This window comes from Propithecus coquereli, unplaced genomic scaffold (assembly GCF_000956105.1).
Source record: "Propithecus coquereli isolate 6110/MARCELLA unplaced genomic scaffold, Pcoq_1.0 Scaffold32, whole genome shotgun sequence".
Classification (NCBI taxonomy): domain Eukaryota; kingdom Metazoa; phylum Chordata; class Mammalia; order Primates; family Indriidae; genus Propithecus; species Propithecus coquereli.
The window spans coordinates 4,952,279-4,971,018 of record NW_012148841.1 but is presented as its reverse complement, the minus strand read 5'-3'; the positions used below and the strand labels follow the sequence as shown (position 1 = coordinate 4,971,018).

The 18,740-nt window shown below is 37.6% G+C and overlaps 1 protein-coding gene across 1 annotated transcript in view; it reads left to right on the top strand.

Annotated features, from left to right (window-relative positions):
• RELN (reelin) overlaps positions 1-18,740 on the top strand; it is a 462,655-nt gene that overhangs the window by 59,840 nt on the left and 384,075 nt on the right. Inside the window, exon 2 of the mRNA XM_012650296.1 lies at positions 12,090-12,200. Within this exon, the coding sequence (XP_012505750.1) occupies positions 12,090-12,200 (111 nt within the window). The remainder of the gene's footprint in view (positions 1-12,089; positions 12,201-18,740) is intronic.

Below are 18,740 nucleotides of genomic sequence, written 5' to 3'. Positions count from 1 at the left end.
ATTAGGAATTCTATCAATCATTAATTTTTAACATTGATTTAATCATTTTACAAACATAACAGAGACACATGACATATACAAGAGTGCCAACAATGTCACCCTTAGCATTTTCTTGAGCAAGCACACAGTTGTTGCAAATATGAAAATATTTTAAAAATTTGTAGTTGTATATTATCAATATGTTGAACTAGAATCAAAAGCATATATTTATGTTTTGAACAATTTGGGGCACTATTAGAAGTTACCCTGTGAGTTGTTACATGAGTTAAAATTTTCTTTAGTTACCTTCAGTCAAAACTACATTTTGGAGGAATGGAGGAGTCACTTCCTGTTTAAAAAAAAAAAAACAAGAACCATAAGGAAACGGAATAATTAGAAGCCTTTTTGATTGTATAAAAGCTTTAAACAGTTGATTATATTTGGAAAATATCAAACATGTATTTATTATCCAAGCATCTGTGCATTTTATTGTAATATATTTACCCATATATGTGCTTATGAGAATTACTAGACTTAATTTTCTCAACCTAGAAAAACTTAATTAACATCCATGCCTCAAAAGAATAACATTCTTAGAACTTCTTGCAGAAGGTTGGGGGTAATATATCTTCCCAAATGATTTCTTTAAAGGCTAATCTTTGCTTAAATTTTACAAAGTTTTAATGAGTTATAGACAAGATAGTCTTTCCTTTAAAAATGAAAGAAAAGAGGGGTAAAAATTGCTGAAAACCTGAACACCACATTCATATTCACATCACTTTAATAATTTATTGAGTACAGGGCCAACAATATGAAATTTTCATGTATGAGTATTATCCAGCCCCATATAAAAGTGATACATGAAAAACAAGGTCAGAGATAAATCAAAAATATCAGTAACTCTTGGCTATAATTCTCTAAATTATAGTAATGAAATGTCATTTATACAGAAAAAAAATTTTGGTTCTAGAAACTAAATAATTTTATCATTGTTCATAGGAATTTTTAAAAATTCAGAATTAAAGCTGAAAGTGGATGGTAAAAATGAAAGTATTCCTGCTCTAAGTGAAATCAGGACTAGAAATAGGGTAGAGCATTATAAAATTATATTTTTCTTCTTTATAGTCAAGATCACTAGTTAGGGAATTTGTATTTAGGGTAGATTGGCCAATCTTCAGGAGATTTCAAAAATATTATTCAGCACCTCATTACAGGTGCTTTATTCTGGCATAGGCCTGCAAGTCTAGGGAGAGGATTTCAGCTGAATAAGTTATGTGAGATTTTACCCCAAGGTTAATGTTTTCAGAAATGCTGAGAGAGAGTGTGTGTGTGTGTGTGTGAATGTTTTCAGAAAAGCTGAAAGAGTGTGTGTGTATGTGTGTGCAAGAGAGAGACAGAAAGAGCATGCATAAGAGAGAGAGACATGTGGGACATAAAGAAGAGAAAATGGCCATGTGGAGGGACGAGGAAACAGGAAGATTTATATTCACCGAATGCTGTCATTTAAACTCACTTCTAAAGGGCTTAATTTTAAAATAATAATTCACAAATACCTTTGACTTGAACCTGTTTTATCTCCTAAGAAGAACTTTAAGGAGGGAAAAATCTAAGTGAATCTCCATTTATTACTGGTGGCACCAGAAGATAGGACTTAGAGACTACATGTGGTTCATCTGAATCTCTGAATCTATAATAAATATAATAGGGTTCCAGGAAGATGATGGATCCCTCTTCCAGCCAGCAAAGAGTATTTTCCAGACTCTAGAAAGTGTTTTAATAGATCATTAAATTTTGCATACGATGGGTCTTCGGCACCTGCCATAATACCTGGGTCGTGTTCGGTTTGTCCTCTCCTTTTAGGTGGAGACAAAAGTGGAGGGTGTTTTCCAGGGCATTCTCCCCTGCTTTTACAAGTGGGCTTATCCAGGCCTCTTTGTCCTTATTATTTGGATCTTCAGCTTAGTCCTCTGTCACACTGCATTTAGTCCTCCCTGGAGGCCATTCCTTCTCCTTCCTTTGTCCCCCAGAGAATAGTACAGATCCGTATAAAGTGAAAAAGAAGTAATAATAATGATAAGAAATGGCTGTGATAATAATTGGTGCAGCAGACATCAGGCGAAGTGCATTCTACAGAGCAGCCTGCTGGGCATACTCCCGGGAGGCTATGCCCACATATCTAGAGCCTGGGGGCATCACCATACCACTACCTTCCAAGAGAAGACCAAGCCCCTGCCACCCTCTCAGGCATCCCAGGAGACAGAGGCTGCTGTATTTAATGCAATCCGTTCAGGATGGAGAGCACAGCTTCTATTTCTTAGAGCCACATTTTACATGCCAGTTATGGCACATTACTTGGCCCTCTCCCCATTTCATTTCATCTTTCTCATGGCTAAAAAGGATAGGATATTAGTAATAGTACTTATCTCAAAGGTTAGATTAAGTAATACCTATAAAAGACTTAGAACAGTACCTGGCATATAGTGCTCAAATATTATTTAGCTGTTGTTATTATTAAGGAGGTGTCTATTAAATCTGAGGGTAAAGAGCTCTTAGAGATGATGTAGGTCAGCCATCTAATAAAGATTTAGGAAGTAGGAAAGGGTGGGTATGGTACCTTTAGCAGTGCTTCTCTAGAGGTGGACAGGTGGACAGTCAGATCCTTCCTCACCATGCCCCTTTTTAGCTTTTGGAATAAACAGGTAAAGCAGAAGCAGTCTCTCTCTACCCATCACAAAAGGCTGATCAGAGTCCATTTGTTCCTGATCTCATTATTTAAGATCTCTGTTCACTACTGTGGATTCATGTCCTCCCTCAGTGAATCATGACCTCCAGTCATTTCTTTTATGTATTTACTGGGATGATTACTTTTTCATTGCTCTTGGTTTGGGAATGTTATTATTGAAATGCCTGGCTTAATATTTGAAAACCACATAAAACTATGTCAAAATGGAATTAATACATGTAATGAGAATTATTAATAGTTCAGGGGTCATATTTTTATAGAGGTTCAGAATGGAAACTGTAATGCATTTTTTGATGATCTCTATTTGGTACTCAGAGCTAGTGGCACTTTAAAGAAGAATAAGTAGTTGAACACACAGTGTTGATGAAATTTTACAGCAAATAAACTCAGTTTATTTCATTTTCAGAGAAATATGTTTGTTCCTTAGGCTATTTAATCTGTTCTGTATTCAAAAAGCAAACGAGTTCTTGTTCATAAGGCAAAATGCAGTGATGATTTTCAAAATATTGACAATATTAGATTCTACTGGTGTTTTTCATCTTCAAATATATGAAATTAAAAATGGAAACTCTTTGCAATTGGTGCATCATCACTAATACTTAAGTACTAATTTTAACATTTTTGCAATTTGCAGTCCTCTGATGGTTGTCATCTTGAAAAAATATGGAAATATTTCAAATATTGTTCAGTATGTTTATTTTCTGCACATATTAAAGGTCTTTTGTATAAAGTAGTAACCAATATGCTTAAAGTGATCAAAACTTAAGGGACCATAGAGCATTCATAGACCAGAAGCTTTAGGATGAAATGCAAACAGCATTAAATGTCTAAATTTATTTTCTTCCAGACTTTCATCTTACAGTGATTTTCTGCAAGAATGGTATTAGGGTCTTGTTGGGGACGTTTAATAGAAGCTATAATAGATAATAACTGACTCTGCAATTAGTCATTTCTACAGAGGTACTCTGAGCCACTGATAAGAATTGAATTGTGTTGCTACATCGTGTTTGCATTCTGCCATCACAAGCTAGCAATCCATATTCATAGTCTCCTGGTACTAAGCTCATTGCCAATTTAACACGGATGTGGAAGAGATATGTATAACCTCCTCAGCCTTTTGATCTCTTATTTTTATTTGAGGAAATGAAAGAGTAACTTTAGAATGAGGATAATGGGATAAGGTATCTTAGTGACAAAAATTATCAGAAGATTAATTTGGTTTGTACATAAAATATGTACATATTTACACACAAGATACAGATATGCAAAACACTATTATAGTTAAATGTAAAATTCAACCAAAATTTTCTTAGACATTTCTGATTTTTGAATACTATAATAAAATACTGCATTATTTTTCATTTTTTGTTTTCAGGGGGACTCATTTTTCATATATCTATAAATAACAAACGCTGGTCCTTTTTTTCTGTTGAAGAAAAGTTAGATTTTACAATTTTAGTTACATTGGCTACAATAGATTCTCAGTTATATTTTATGTTATCCTTATATGTTATTTTATGTGGGAGCAAATATTTCTATACGGTTAAATTCAACAAATGTTGATTGAGCTCCTCCTTCGAGCCAAGCTCTGGGGAAGGTGGAGTGTGATCAAGTGCCCTGTGGTTTCCCGGAGCTCTAGGGTTGCCGAGGCGGGAGAGGAGGCTTTCCCCAGGAGGTCAGAACAGACTTCATGAGAGAGATGGCATTTGAGCCTGTGCTTAAAGAATGTTGGGATTTTTAACAAAAGACAACCAAGGGAAGTCATTCTGGGCGAGAGCACCCTCTAAAGAAAGCCAGGGAGGCAGGGAAGGGACAGAACGCGTTCTAATTTAACTGAATTGAAGGATTTTTTCAGCGGAAGTGGAGAAATTTGACTGGAGAAATGAGTTATGGCCACAACCTGAAAGTCTTTGAAACCTCGTTGAAGCTTTAGGGTTTTAATCTGCGGACGACAGGAAGTTAGAGATATTTATTGTACAAGGGAATGATGTGATCTGATAAGACACATTTGCTTTCTGATTATAGGTAATATACATGTTTTATTTCCCCCCTAAAATGTACTGGCAATTTTAAAATTCTATTTGCAATCTATAATATTGATATTTTCCCTGTATAATTAAAGTAGTTCTATTTATAACATTTTAATGCAAAACTATGGAAGATATAAAATTTGACTCCAAGAGGAGAAAAATACCCTGGGAAAGAATTTTACAAATTTTACCATGCAAGTTTGTAAAGCCACGAAGAAAAAAAGATCATGTGGGAGAATGGATTGTTTAAGCAAGTGTTTATCTATTTAAAGTCATCAGATTATTATTTAATAATTTTATATAAACCTTTGGTATCTGAAATGGATAACTTGTGGGTCCTATCCCATAGTGGTAATATATTTTAATTTGTATAAAATACTAGAATTGATAGGATGTCAGAGTTTATAAATATTTTTATCAAGGGGGAACTAATTATAAATGTCTCTTTTTGACTTTCTGGTTAATAAAACCCAAATTACAGTGCTTACGTGGTTCTCTGGCTAATGGAAGGCATTTAGTTGTCTATCAATCATGTAGCTTGCTTAGTTCTTGAAGTCTGAATTTGTTATGTACCTTCTAGTGTATTTTATTGTTTGGGCTAGTTTGCTTATCTTAAGTGCATTTATATTAAGTTTCTTTCCCCCCAACTTTTTAATATAAAATTTTTCTAAAATGAAAGTTAAAAGACTAGTACCACAAATGTCTGTATACCTACTACCTAGACTTGGCAATTGTTCATATAATAATTCCATAATAATCTCCTTTAAAAGTGAATTGACACTTGGTAAATATTATTTGCTCCCCATCTTAACGTTAATTAGAGCATTTGGCTGATATCATGGAAAAAACATGAAGGGTTTGCTTATTAACTGGGCTTAGTTAGATATCAGTTAGACACATGCAGCCCAACATTTATCTTAAAGGTAGTTCAAATATAAACATTTTGTGAAAGTTTTCCCTATCCTAATGTACCCAAATTTATATCTTTTAACTATAACTTCAACTCATGCAAAGATATTTCATAAACAATTATTTTTAAAGGAAACATTTTAAAATGACAGTAGCTATGGAAAAATTTAAACTATGCAGTTTCGGACTATAACATTCTGAATCAGAGTATCAGAAAATTACAAAAATATCTGTAGTGGGAATTAGGACTGTGTATTTTACATTCTACAAATGAGTATATCTAGATCTACACACAGATATAATCCTATGATTCATGGATAGTTCATTTATTTTAAATAGCAGACAACAGTTATCTGTCTTTAGTGAATCAATGGGCCAAATATTATAGAAACCATGAAAGCTGTAAATTTTCCTTCTAGTTCATATACATATTAAAATAATTTAACATTCACAAATGTGAACCTCAATTTTTTAATCATGAGGCTTATTAATATTATGTATAGTAAGCTTTTCCTTTAATTTATCATAAACACTCTTCTGCTTTCAAGATTATTCCAGTTGCCTAGATGGCAGCAGGTTGGGGATGTAAGCCCTGAGCTAAGAATAGAGAAGCTATTTAATAAAATAGGGCTTGAAGGGTGAGCCCAGTGGAATTAGAGGAAAGAAAGTCAAGTCAGGGCACTTAGGAAGGACAGGAACCTGGGCATGTGGGAGTCAGATGCATTTTGATAGAAAGGGACCGGGAAGACACGAGAGGGCAAGATGAGGGGAGAGGCCCCACATGAAACCGAAACCCGCAGGGGCTGAAGACGCAGACCTATGCAGGTACCAACAGCTATGGTGGTAGGAGTCCATAGCCAGAGCATGATGCCTGACACGACTATTTGTTTCTGTGCTTGTTTACTCTGACAGATTAACGAAGGGCTGCAAAGTAGAGATAAAAGGAAGCATTTGAGTGAGAGGGAAAGAAAGGGGCAGAGAGAAGGGTGTTCCTGATGAAGTTTCAAAGTCAAAGTGCCCTCGTGTAAGGTTTTCAGCATGCTTGTGTAGACTGCTCATGTGTTCCCTACCAGGGCTCTAATTGGTAAAAACATGGGGGCTGCAGACATTCTGAAATTTCCTACCTAGTAATAGGGAATGGAAACTGTGTCTGATGTTTTTTAAATACAGAAATTAGACCCATTATCTTCTTGAATGAAAGAGAGCCTGGTGATCAGAAAGGTATGTCTTAAGTCCCATAAGAGTCTGGGCAGCATTTCCTCTTTCTAAAATAAAGCAACCAGTTACCGGTCCGCATATTGATGATGCATTACATCTGTTCAAAGGAGGAAAAGGAATGCTTATTCCACAGTGTCAAGAGAGTAGCATTTTTCCAAAGGCAAACATTCTTTTCCTAAAAAATACTTTAAATTTCCAACTTTAGCAAGCAGATAAATAGCTTATAATCACTTTGTTTCAAAAGAGGAAATTTTTCTTTATATGACTTGTGTAAACATATGGCATGTGAGAACTTATGTGTACTCATGCCTTTTTTATAGGTATCTTTGGCTGGTCCTTTAATCAGTTCCTCTCTGCATTGATCTGTCTTGTACTCTGGAAAACATTTTGCATATTTAAATAGCCAAGTTTTCTCTGTCTTCTTTTTATTCCTTGTGGCTTTTCCAAGTGGGGTTCATCTGATATATAAGTCTAGGATTCATAACATACTTCTCTGGAAACAAGCTGAGGATAAGACAACCTGGCACTATTTTTGTATGAATGAGTTATTAATAATTCACTAAATATTTATTGAGCACTTAAAGGTATCAGGACTTTTTCTAGATATTGGAGATATATCATTGAACAAAATACTGAAGATACCTGTGGTTATGGAGATTATATTCTACAGAATGAGACTGACAATAAATGTAACAAACAAAAATATCATAAGTAGATATGTCACTATAATGTGTTAGAAGGTGATAATTCTAAAGAAGGAGAGGGAGTAGAGTCAAGGGGGACTGAGAATGTGGGGACAGTCGGAGCAGATGGGCAGGGGGCTGTCTGCAATTTTAAATAGTGTGGTCAAGGCAGATGTCATGGAGAGGGTGACATCTGAACTGAGACTTGAAGGAGGTGAGGAAATTGGCCATTCGGTATCTGGAGGAAGAGAGTCTAAGGCAGAGGAAATGGCTAGTGCCAAGGCCTGATATATCTGCACCATGGCAGGGGGGCCAGCGTGCTGGAGTGGGGTGAGCCAGGAGGAGGCGAGAACAGAGAGGGAATGGAGGCAGGTCATGCAGAACCTTGTAGGCCACTGTGAAGACTCTGTCTTTGAGCAAAATGAGGAGCCATTCGAAAGTTATAAGGAGAGGAGCGACATGATCGATTAGATCTGTTTTAAATGAATTCCTCTGACTCAAACTGAAAATGGATTATAGAGAGGTGAGGGTAGGACCAGGAAGACTGGACCAATGTCTAAGGAAATAGATAATCCATGGGAGTGAGGATAGTGCCTCAGACGAGGCAAGTGGCCATATTCTGGGTATGCTCTGAAGGCAGAGCCAACAGGATTCCCTGGGGACTGGATGCCAGGTGTGGGAGAAAGGTGACTCCACAGTTGGCTCAGAGGTTTTTGGCCTGAGCAACAGGAAGGCTGCAGAACAGGTTTGGGGGTTGGGGTGGGATGGGCATTCAGTATTGGTCATGTTGAGGTTGAGATGTCTCTTGGACATCTAAGTGGGGATGTTGAGTGGCAGCTTGACATATATCTGGAGGTTGGAAAGAGGTCTGGACTAGAGATGGAAATTTGAAAATAGTCAGTTTATGGATGGTATTTAAAGCCAAGAGACTCTAAGAGTAAGTGTTTTTCGTAGTAATTCCATTTTGTATTCTAAGACATTCCATGTTTAGAAATTATTTCCCACAGATTTAAATCCACCTAGCAGTGAGCTTACAGAATAATAGGTATTTGCATCACTACCTGAAATAGAACCAAACAAAGAGAGATATTTGCCCAATCTGACATGCAAATTAATATTTATGCTGGGAATAAAATCTAGTCCTCTTACTTCTGGGCTGTTTTCACTAGACCTTGCTGCTTTAGCACCTAAAAATCTATGTAAAGAAAAGAACTGATCTGAAACAGGCATTTTGGTATGTGGTGGAGTAAAAATCAGAATTTATCTAGGGCAAGAGAGAGACTGGGTAGGAGATGAGAGAGAGGTCTGGTGAGGGGTTAACAGCCTGGCTGGACGTCTAAGGGGCACAGGTGACCTTGGTCATCTCAGTACCCAAATGAGTCCCAGGCCTTCCAGGCAGCTTCCTAGATGCACATCTTTAGGGGATTCAAACATCACTGGATATGTACAGGCTACCAATGAATTGAATTTATCAATTGTCACACTAGACCTGGCAGGGCTTTTGTTTTGCTGGGTGGAGCGTACCTATTTGGGACCAGAGCTGAATTTCTGAGGGCAGTAGAGGAAAGACTGAGAGCTGCCACCCTTGATTCTTCTCATTCTCAGCCTTTTCTCCAACAGTGTTTGGCTTCTGTTTTAAACAAACCCTGAGCAGATACTTAAAGAATGTCTTTTGGAAGGGAAAGCAAATTAATAACAAGCTGAAGGTACTTGTTTTGGGCACACTGAGATCACAGCTCTAACTCGGTGGGGATCGTGATCAGAGGAGAAGCAGCGGGTGGAGAGGGTAGATGCAGAACCCTGCCAGGCTGCAGGACTCAGACGTGGGCACTGCAGTGATCTGATGTGCCTAGGTCCTGCAAGGTGGATGCCAGGAGGTTTATGTAGGACTCCTGCTCTCAGGAAGGGAAGGACAAGACAGGACTTCAGGTCTGAGAGAGGGCAGGGAAAAGGGGAGAGGGAGAGAAAAAGAAAGAGAGGGTGGGGAGGAGAGAGAGAGAGATTAATTCTTACGGTAAACCCAATTCATTCTGTGAATGAAGAATCTGAGACTCTCCCAAGGTCACAGACTGATCAGAGGTGGAGAAATAGGTGAGATTCAAATTTAGGTTTGCTGTACTTCTGGACCCACAAAACTCTTACTTTTTTTCATTTATCTGGAAAATAGGAGCCAGAGCAAAAGCATAAAGGAACAGAGAGGCGCCCCCAGGGCTCGTGGCTGTGCCCTAGTTCGGCATTGCTGCCGTTTCACCGGTTGGGGTGGTGTGGGCGGAGGGGACGTGGGGAAGGCAGGGCCTTGTGGGGCCCAGCCAGGCTCTGCAGATTGGGTGTGATTTGCTGGGAAGGATGATCTGAGACACATTAAAGTCTGATAGTCACTATGGTCAATGTAACAGGAATTAAATTAATTCTACACCCCACCGGAGGCACAGAAGGAATTGAAGCACTTTATAATCTTAGTTAACTTGAACTCATGACTCAAAGGCAGGAGGCATCAGCAGAACCAATTGTGGGAATCTGGGGTCAGCAAAAAGGGGTGGGGGACTGATCATTAGGGAATCATTCTGTAGGTGTGGAAATCTAGACTGAGAGAGATGAGGTGGTTTTCCCAAGAACACCCAGCCAACAGGTAGCAGATGAGGACCCAGCACCGGGGCTCCTCCCTGCCTACCCTAGGGCTGTCCCCCATGCCCAGGGGGCAACTCCCTGTAGCCTTTTGCTCTCCTTCTAATAACAGTGATATCAACTGCTGGGGCTTTCCCTTTCTTTTTCTTTAAATATTCTTCCTGCACATGAATGATCTGGGAAAGGAGCTATTAAGCAAGGGTTTGGCCATGGTCACTTTGCCATTTTGGGATCTGGAGGGAGCAGAGGAAGAAACAGGAGAGAATCCATGTAAACAGCAACAACAAATTTTTAGGTGATATTGGATGGTGCTGGGCAAGGTTCTTAATGGCTCTGTGCCATAAATTCCTCATTTGTGTGCTAGAAGTAATAATAGTACCCCTGCTACGTTTTGACAGTTAGATGAGATGATACACAAACTACATAGCTCAGTGCCCAGCTGAGTGGTTTACGTGTGGATTTCATGCCAGTACTCAAAAATATTAGCTATTATTTCTTATTAAAGAATGGGAAGGTAATTTATTCCCACATCCATTGCCATTTTGGGGGTAGCATGCTATCAGGCTGTTCTGTTGATACATATGTCCTGTTTTATGGTTTATAACGTGCATGCTTCAGACCATTTAGTTCTGCTCACTGGATTTCTTGGAGTTTAATTTGAATATTCTCATTAAAGTTAATGTGACTCTGGCCATTCTCCATACAGCCACCAAGCATGATGACAGCCTTGTACTGTGCACTACCAAAATAATGTTATTATCTCCCCCTGGTTGCTTCCTACGAATCGCATCATCTTGGTCTTACAAAACCTATGCAGGAAGCCAGGCACAGTGGCTCATGCCTGTAATCCTAGCACTCTGGGAGGAAAAGGCAGGAGGATTGCTTGAGCTCAGGAATTCAAGACCAGCCTGAGCAATAGCGAGACCTCTTCTCTACTAGAGACAGAAAAGCTAGCTGGGCATCATGCCTCTCACCTATAGTCCCAGCTACTTGGGAGGCTGAGGCAGGAGGATCACCGGAGCCCAGGAGTTGGAGGTTACAGCGAGCTATGACGATGCCACTTCACTCTACCCAGGGCAACAGAGTGAGACTCCGTCTCAAGGGAAAACAAACAAACAAAAAAACCTACGCTGGAGAAAATATTATCATGTCAAGTAGGAAATTATGATCAATTTTTAAGATGGTGAGCGAGAAAAATTTTAAGAAGCCAAACCTGAGTAGCATACAGATATATTTAATTTGACTCTTTTCTTCCCAGGAACATCCTGATTTTTTGGTTATGAAACCATTTGGACTCCTCTTGTAGACTTTGTTCTAAGACTTAAAGCATGCAGTAGCATTCTTTTCTTGTTCACAAGAGGATAAGGGCTGACTGTCTTCATGCAAATTAGTCTGTTTTTGTTGAAAAACTTCAGGGAACTTATCTATGAAATGGAGACTCACAATAAGAAATGCAGTGCATCTTACTGTTCTCCTTTCAGCCAGTGTAAGATTGTTTCCCACAGTATGGAATGCTTAAAAAAAAAAAAAAATGTTTCATCACAATGCCAAAACTCCAGCAATGCCTTTGACTGCCTTCAGGGGTGGTAATGGAGGTGGGGAAACTGTCTATTCAATGCTGTATTATTTTCAGATGATTTTCCACCTCCCCGGGAAATGTGTAAATGAATGCAGAAAGGTAGGACTGATGTACTAAATTTAGGACCAGCAATTATAGATACTGGAGTTCTGAGCTTCTTTTTGCTCCTCTGTAATTTCTAATATTAAAAAATACTAAGTACGGACAGTATAAAAATAATTTGTTAATGAGTAAAGATTGTTTTGACAATGTCTAACGTTTCAGAAATATATTGCATTATTCTGACTGTATTAATTGAAATTTCTTTTTTCTTTATATTTCAGTGACAATTTCAACAAGCACCTTCTTTGACGGCTTGCTGGTGACAGGACTATACACATCTACAAGTGTTCAGGCTTCACAGAGCATTGGAGGTTCCAGTGCCTTTGGATTTGGTAAGCTGTCCTGACAAAAGAAACCAGTAATTGTGGATATTTTATACAGTTATAGATCTTATTTTTTAAAATTATCTCTTTTAAAAGTAATAGAGATTTATTACATCAGAGAAAATAATCTGAAGTGATTTGTGTGTGTTCGCTTGGAGTTGGGTGAATCGAAGTAAGTCATGTAAATGTTCGGCCAACTTTGGTCTTGGTGTGATGATCTTTCTCTCTCTCATCTACTGCCGCTATTACACTTGGTCCTGTGGGGTTCGTGTGAACTTCCGTGTTCTGTCACTTAGGCTGCTGGAATTTGCTCTGATGCCCATGCCATCATTCAGTAACCTGTTCTCATAAACAGTTCTTAAAATCCTGTGGTAAGTGGAAAGTGTTGTGTTAAGTTTGGCAAATAATCATTGTATAAAACAGACAATAGCAATATTTGTTAATGATTGAATATCTGGAGTATTCATAAAAGAATGCCATTTAATATTTGAGATACTTATTTGGCATCTTTGTCTTTAAATCAGAGACCTGTCAGGTTACTTATGTGGAGAGGCAGAAGGCCACATGGTTAGCCATTAATCCCAGAGGATTCTCAATTTGGAAATCTCTAGTTTACCCATAATGCTATAAACATGCCAAGCTGGGATTAAGTAGACCTTTTACAGCATCAGAAATGCAAATGTAATATATCAGTTTACATAAGACATGAAATTACTGATCTTACTGTCAAATTGGAAGATGACACGGGACTTCCTGCGTAGGAGTGAAAAGGGTAGAACTGCATTATCAAAGGCAGCCATGTGTTCAATGTTTATTTTTTGTGTGATACTTACTAAATAAATAGTTTTTACCCATTTTTGATGTATGAAAGGGCCCCTCCTCTGTATTGAATCCCAGCGGTAGCTCTGCCCAAGTGACTCACTGGCTGATGGCGGAACAATAATGTTGATGTGGCATTGTCACTCTGCTTGCCCAAAATGAGGTCCATAGCCTCACGGCTTAAAGGAACCTCAAAATCATTCAGTCATCATGTTAAATTATTTGACTTTGAGAATGTGCCCTATTTTAAAAAGGTCATAGATAAGATTTATAATTTGTTGGTAATGACTTCTAAGGTCTAAACCTCAGAAAAAAAAATTTATGTCTAAAAATTCCACTTATTCAGACCCACCCTTTTTGTGCTCTGCAGAGATGAAGGGTCAGGTGACCATCATATTTATAAGTGCAGAAGTATGTTACATACTATCTGCTTTGTTACAGGAGGACCCATAAGTAGGGTTGTCAGATTTAGCAAATATAAATAAATTTGAATTTTAAATAAACAAATTTTTTTAGTATAAGTATGTGATATTTGGAATAAGACCTCCTGGGCTCCACCCTAGCCCAATTAAATCAAAACCTCTGAGGTGGGGCCTGGGCACTGGTAATTTTTGAAGCTCCCCAGGTGATTCTAATATTTATCCAGGGTTGAGAACCACTGTACTGGATCATTCCCCAGTCCAGCAGCATCAGCATCACCTGGGAAGTTGGAACTACAGAGTTCCAGGCTTCACTGCTGACATAGTGAATCAGAAACTCCAGGGGTGGGACCCAGTGGTCACTTAATAAATACTCCAGGTGACGTTACTGCATGCTAAAGTGTGAGTAACTCTAGTCTAGTGGAAAGACAGATATTGATTAAATGATCATATAAGTAGGGCTGGCGAAGAAATATACCAAAGTGCTGGGAAAGGATATGACAGAGAAACCAGGTCTAGTCTTGGGTAAAGTGGGGTGTACTTTGGAAAGTCTTTCCTAAGGAAATAGTATCTCAGTGGAAATGTGAAGCAGTAGGAATTAACGGCTAAAGGCCCGTGGAAGGTGGGGCACAGCATTTGCAAAGGAAGGAACGGCAGTGCAAAGGCCTTGGAGTGGGAAGAGGCTGGCCACGTCCTAGAAATGGAAAGAAAACTTTGGTGTGGCTGGGCCCAGAATCCAAAGGGAAAGTGGTAACTTATGGCTGGACAGGAGACCAGAAACAGAGTGGTTTCTGGATATTGTAGGATTTGGATCTTTGTCCCAAGAGAAAGGAAGGCCATTGAGGAGTGTAGGCTGAGGAGTGACTTGACCAGCCTTTCCTTTCGAAGAGCTCACTCTGGGGTCAGTATGCAGAACAAGCCGTAGAGCCCAAGAGTGGATGCAGAACATATTTTGAAGTGTAATTAATCTGGACTATGTAGGTCGAGATGATTTGAGAGGACTTGGCTGAATTAATTAAGTAATTAAGTAACTATCATTTGTTAATTTGGGGGCTTGAAATAAGGAAAGTCATTAAAGATCATTCAGAAGTGTGTTGTAAGCACATTTTGAAGGAACATATAAAATGTGTGTATCATATCGCCTCTGATTTTAGCTAGTAAGACAAACAAAACACTAATAATAAAATTTTGAAAAATTATTTAAGAAACCCAGACATCAAGACATTTCCTACCATGACTTTGAAAGCTGTAAAAAGTCAATTTTTACTTTAATTAGAATGTATTTTGATTAGCTGAAATTGTACTTAGCCTTCACATCACTATCAACCCTCTATCATTGGTTTGATGGTCCAAAGAGGCTTTTGGATGTGGGCAGAGTCCATTGATGATAGTTCGGCTTCCATACTGAAATGCTCAGGTCTTGCACTGGACACTTTGCATTTTTATAGGACATGATTTTTATATGGATGGATAGGTAGGTGAGATCTTTTTTAATTCCAATAATATCCTAATAATTTTATGTGTATTTATATGATAGCAGTAAATAACTTTAAAAATGAAAATTAAATGCCTGAATATTATATAATAGAGTTAATCTTTATAAATAATGTTTAGAATGGAAAGCAGGAAGTAAAATGTCTTTTTAGATAAAATAGTTATTTTTGGAAAAAAAACATGTAGTTTTTTGGTATGTGATTTAAGTTTAACATATTCTTTAGACTATAAGAACAAAATAAAAAAGATTTAATTTGGTTAGGGTACAGGTAGAAAAGTAGAGGAAACTTATAGAAGGTAAAATTTAAAAGAATTGGTACTTTTTGGTAGGTTAGTATTTATGTTAGGATCAAGCTGAAATAATGTGGCATTCTTTGACCTAGAACAAAAGAGTTATTGAATACGTAATCTATCATTAGTCTCTGACTTTTTTTGATGGAATGTTAAGTTTGGTTGGCATTTTCCCAGCATATCATAGGATCGGTGTGGTATGTTTAACCAGCTGTGACAAATAAGGCAAAATAAAGCATATAGTTGTGTCTAAATGGGTACTTCTGAAAGTTTTTTCTAGAGTTGTTTTAATTGTACTAATTACACTAAAGTTACAGCCACTCTCCTTTGAATATAAAATGTGTATATGACCAGCCAAAATAAGTCCATAATTATTTTTAAGATACTGTTGTAGAAATGTAATTGCACTAACAGCTTTTTATGCAAAACCAGAATTCTTTAAACTGCATGCCTCACTGACCAAAAATAGACAAATGCCTAATAGCCAGAAATACATTAAAACAATAGCTATGCAAAAGATGACTGTAAGCCAGCAATGCCTGATTTGAAATACCTCATTTTCCTTGTCAATATAAGAAAACATGCTGCCCTAGGGAAGTGTGATGTTTAATTATGGATATCTTTTTGTGCATCCCAGAAAAAAAATGCTTCTGTCTTGTCTTTGGCTTTGAATTCCAGCTCAATCATGTAAATCTTCAAGGCTCATTGTGGTGGCTCAATGAGGGGCTATTTGAATATCCTTTCATACAAAATTGTTCCTTTTCCAGGGCTGAAATGCATTTTATTCAATATTTAGTATTCTGGCTTTAAACGCTAGAGATTTTACTCAATTTTTGATATTCTGGCTCTAAAACCTAAAAATCAGGTTTGCAAGTCTGATGAATAGCAGTCACAATTGTTAGACCTTGCATAAATTAAGGCCTTTGCAATTCCTAGATAATCTTGCTCAGCTAACACATCAGCCATTTTAGCAATTTTTCACTTAAAACTTTTGTAATTTCCTACATTTCATATCTTTGTTTTGTAATAATTGGGCATTCTAGATCCAATCATTTACGTTAAAAAACTCTTAAAATGGCAAGACTCAATGGAATCCAAGTTTAGGGGTGGTGGTGTGGTTAACAGGTCTAGGGTTTTTTCAGTTTTCTCTCTTAAATATTCATGTTATATTTTTAATAGAGATTAACATAAAAATTAGAATTTTCAGCATTATCTTTAAAACATATTAATAGTATTAGAATTTTTAACTTAATGATCTGATTTTTTTCAATGTGATTTGACACACTAAATTGAAGTGGATATGGGTATATTTATACAACAAATTATTAATACTTAAATATTTTAAGAAAGACTTCAAATTTTAGCAAATATTATGTTGGTCACTAGTTAATAACAATGTGTACTTCACCAGTAGATTTAGATTGTATGTTAATGGTTCATTGCCAGAATGCAAGCTTTTACTACTTTGTTTTATTTTCACTAAAAATAAAAATACAGGGTTGGCCAGGCACAGTGGTTCACTCCTGTAATCCTAGTACTCTGGGAGGCTGAGGCAAGAGGATTGCTTAAGGCCAGGAGTTCGAGGCTAGTCTGAGCAAGAGTGAGACCCTGTGTCTACTAAAAATAGAAAAAATTAGTGGGGTGTGGTGGCACGTTCCTGTAGTCCCTGCTACTTGGGAGGCTGAGGCAGGAGGATCACTTGAGCCCAGGAGTTCGAGGTTTCAGTGAGCTATGGTCATGTCACTGCCCTTTAGCCTGGGAGACAGAGCAAGACTCTGTCTCAAAAACAAACAAACAAAAAATACAGGGTCTGTTTAAGCTAACTTTTGACTATCCCATTAAGACTAAGTTGAACCTTTTACAACTTTGCTAATTATCATTAGGACTCCTACTTCCTGGGGCATTAGCTACAGTTCAATCTTAAGTGTCTTGCTTGTGTGACTATGAGACATACGTTATGAATACGTGAACGTATTAAGGACTTAATATCTGTAGAGAGGGGCAGCCACTAGCAATTTCGTTAAATTGGATCCTGTGTAGTAGTGGTAGTATTTACCAGCCTAAATTAAGCTGAAACTATACTCAGAATGATCTGGCTGAATTTATCCTGTCTGTCTCTTTACAAAGAAATATGAAAATAAATGAAATTTAAACATATTTAAGGAACTCAAAGGCGTGACCTTTTAGGTATAGTAAATGATTTATAATTAACAAGAAGACTCGATTAATTAAACAAATCACTCTGGTCAGTGGTACAAGGAGCAAAGCTGACAAGAGGTGAAATTGCCATTCATTTCTCCTGTTTACAGAGTATTAACCTAAATGCGGTCTTTATTCATTCTATTTTGGTATGCCAACATTTCCTTTATTACGAAATAGTTTTATCTAGTTTATATTTGACAGATGACAAAAAATTAAGGGATATTTTCCAACTTCTAAATAACTAACTTGAATCACTTACTAGAATAGTGGTCGTGATCCATATAAAACTGTTGAGTTAATCAATCAACAAATTGTTAAAGCAAATGTGCAGGGCCATGAGCGTTGAGCCAAGGTGGAGGAATTAGTAGAGAAATGTAGCTCAGTGCAAACGGTTCATCACAGGCCCTCTGGAGTTGGGCAGTTCAGGTTCCACGCCCGGCCCTGCTTCTTGCTAACTTGGGCAACATATTAACACTTACCTTCCCCAAACCTTAGTGTCTGCATTTGTAAAATGAGGATAACATCGGTGCCCAGTACACAGAATTATTGGATGGATTGAATGAAATTACCATTCAAATGCCTAGTATATTATATGCTCAAAATAGGTATTGTTTAAAGACTCAGAAAGAAGCGAGAATTCTTTCTTTGAGAAGGGCGATAGAATGAGAGGATTGTTCAAGTGGCAGAAGGTTTAAAAAGAGAGAGTTTGACTCCAATTTGAGAGGAATGCACTCAGTTTCTTACCCATAGAATTTAGAGCTGGAATGGACCGCCAGGAGAGCCTGGTTCAGCCCCTGCCCCCAACATACAGGTGAGGAAGCAAGACTTGGGAAGGCAAGTGGTGACTGTTACATGAGCTGGTGTAAGTGTCAGGACAAAAACCGGGTGTTCTGGCATCATATCCAATTCTCCGATATTTTTTAAAAAATATAATTCACATACCATAAAATTGACCATTTTAAAGGATACATTTCTGTGATTTCCTGTATATTCACAAGACTGTCTAATTCCACAATGTTTTCATCACCTCTGAAAGAAACCGGTACCTATTAGCAGTTACTCTCCATTCTTTCCTCCCCTCAGTCCCTAGGCAACCAGTAATCTACCCTCTGTCTCTATGAATTTGCTTATTCTTGACATTTCATATAAATGGAATCATAACATGTAGCCTTTTGTGCCTGGCTTCTTTTACTTATCACAATGTCTTCAAGGTTTATCCTGGTATAGCATCTATCACTGTATCATTCCTTTTTATAGCTGAATAAAATTTCCATTGTATGGATAGACCTCACTTTGTTTAGTGAATGGATATTTGGCAGTTAAC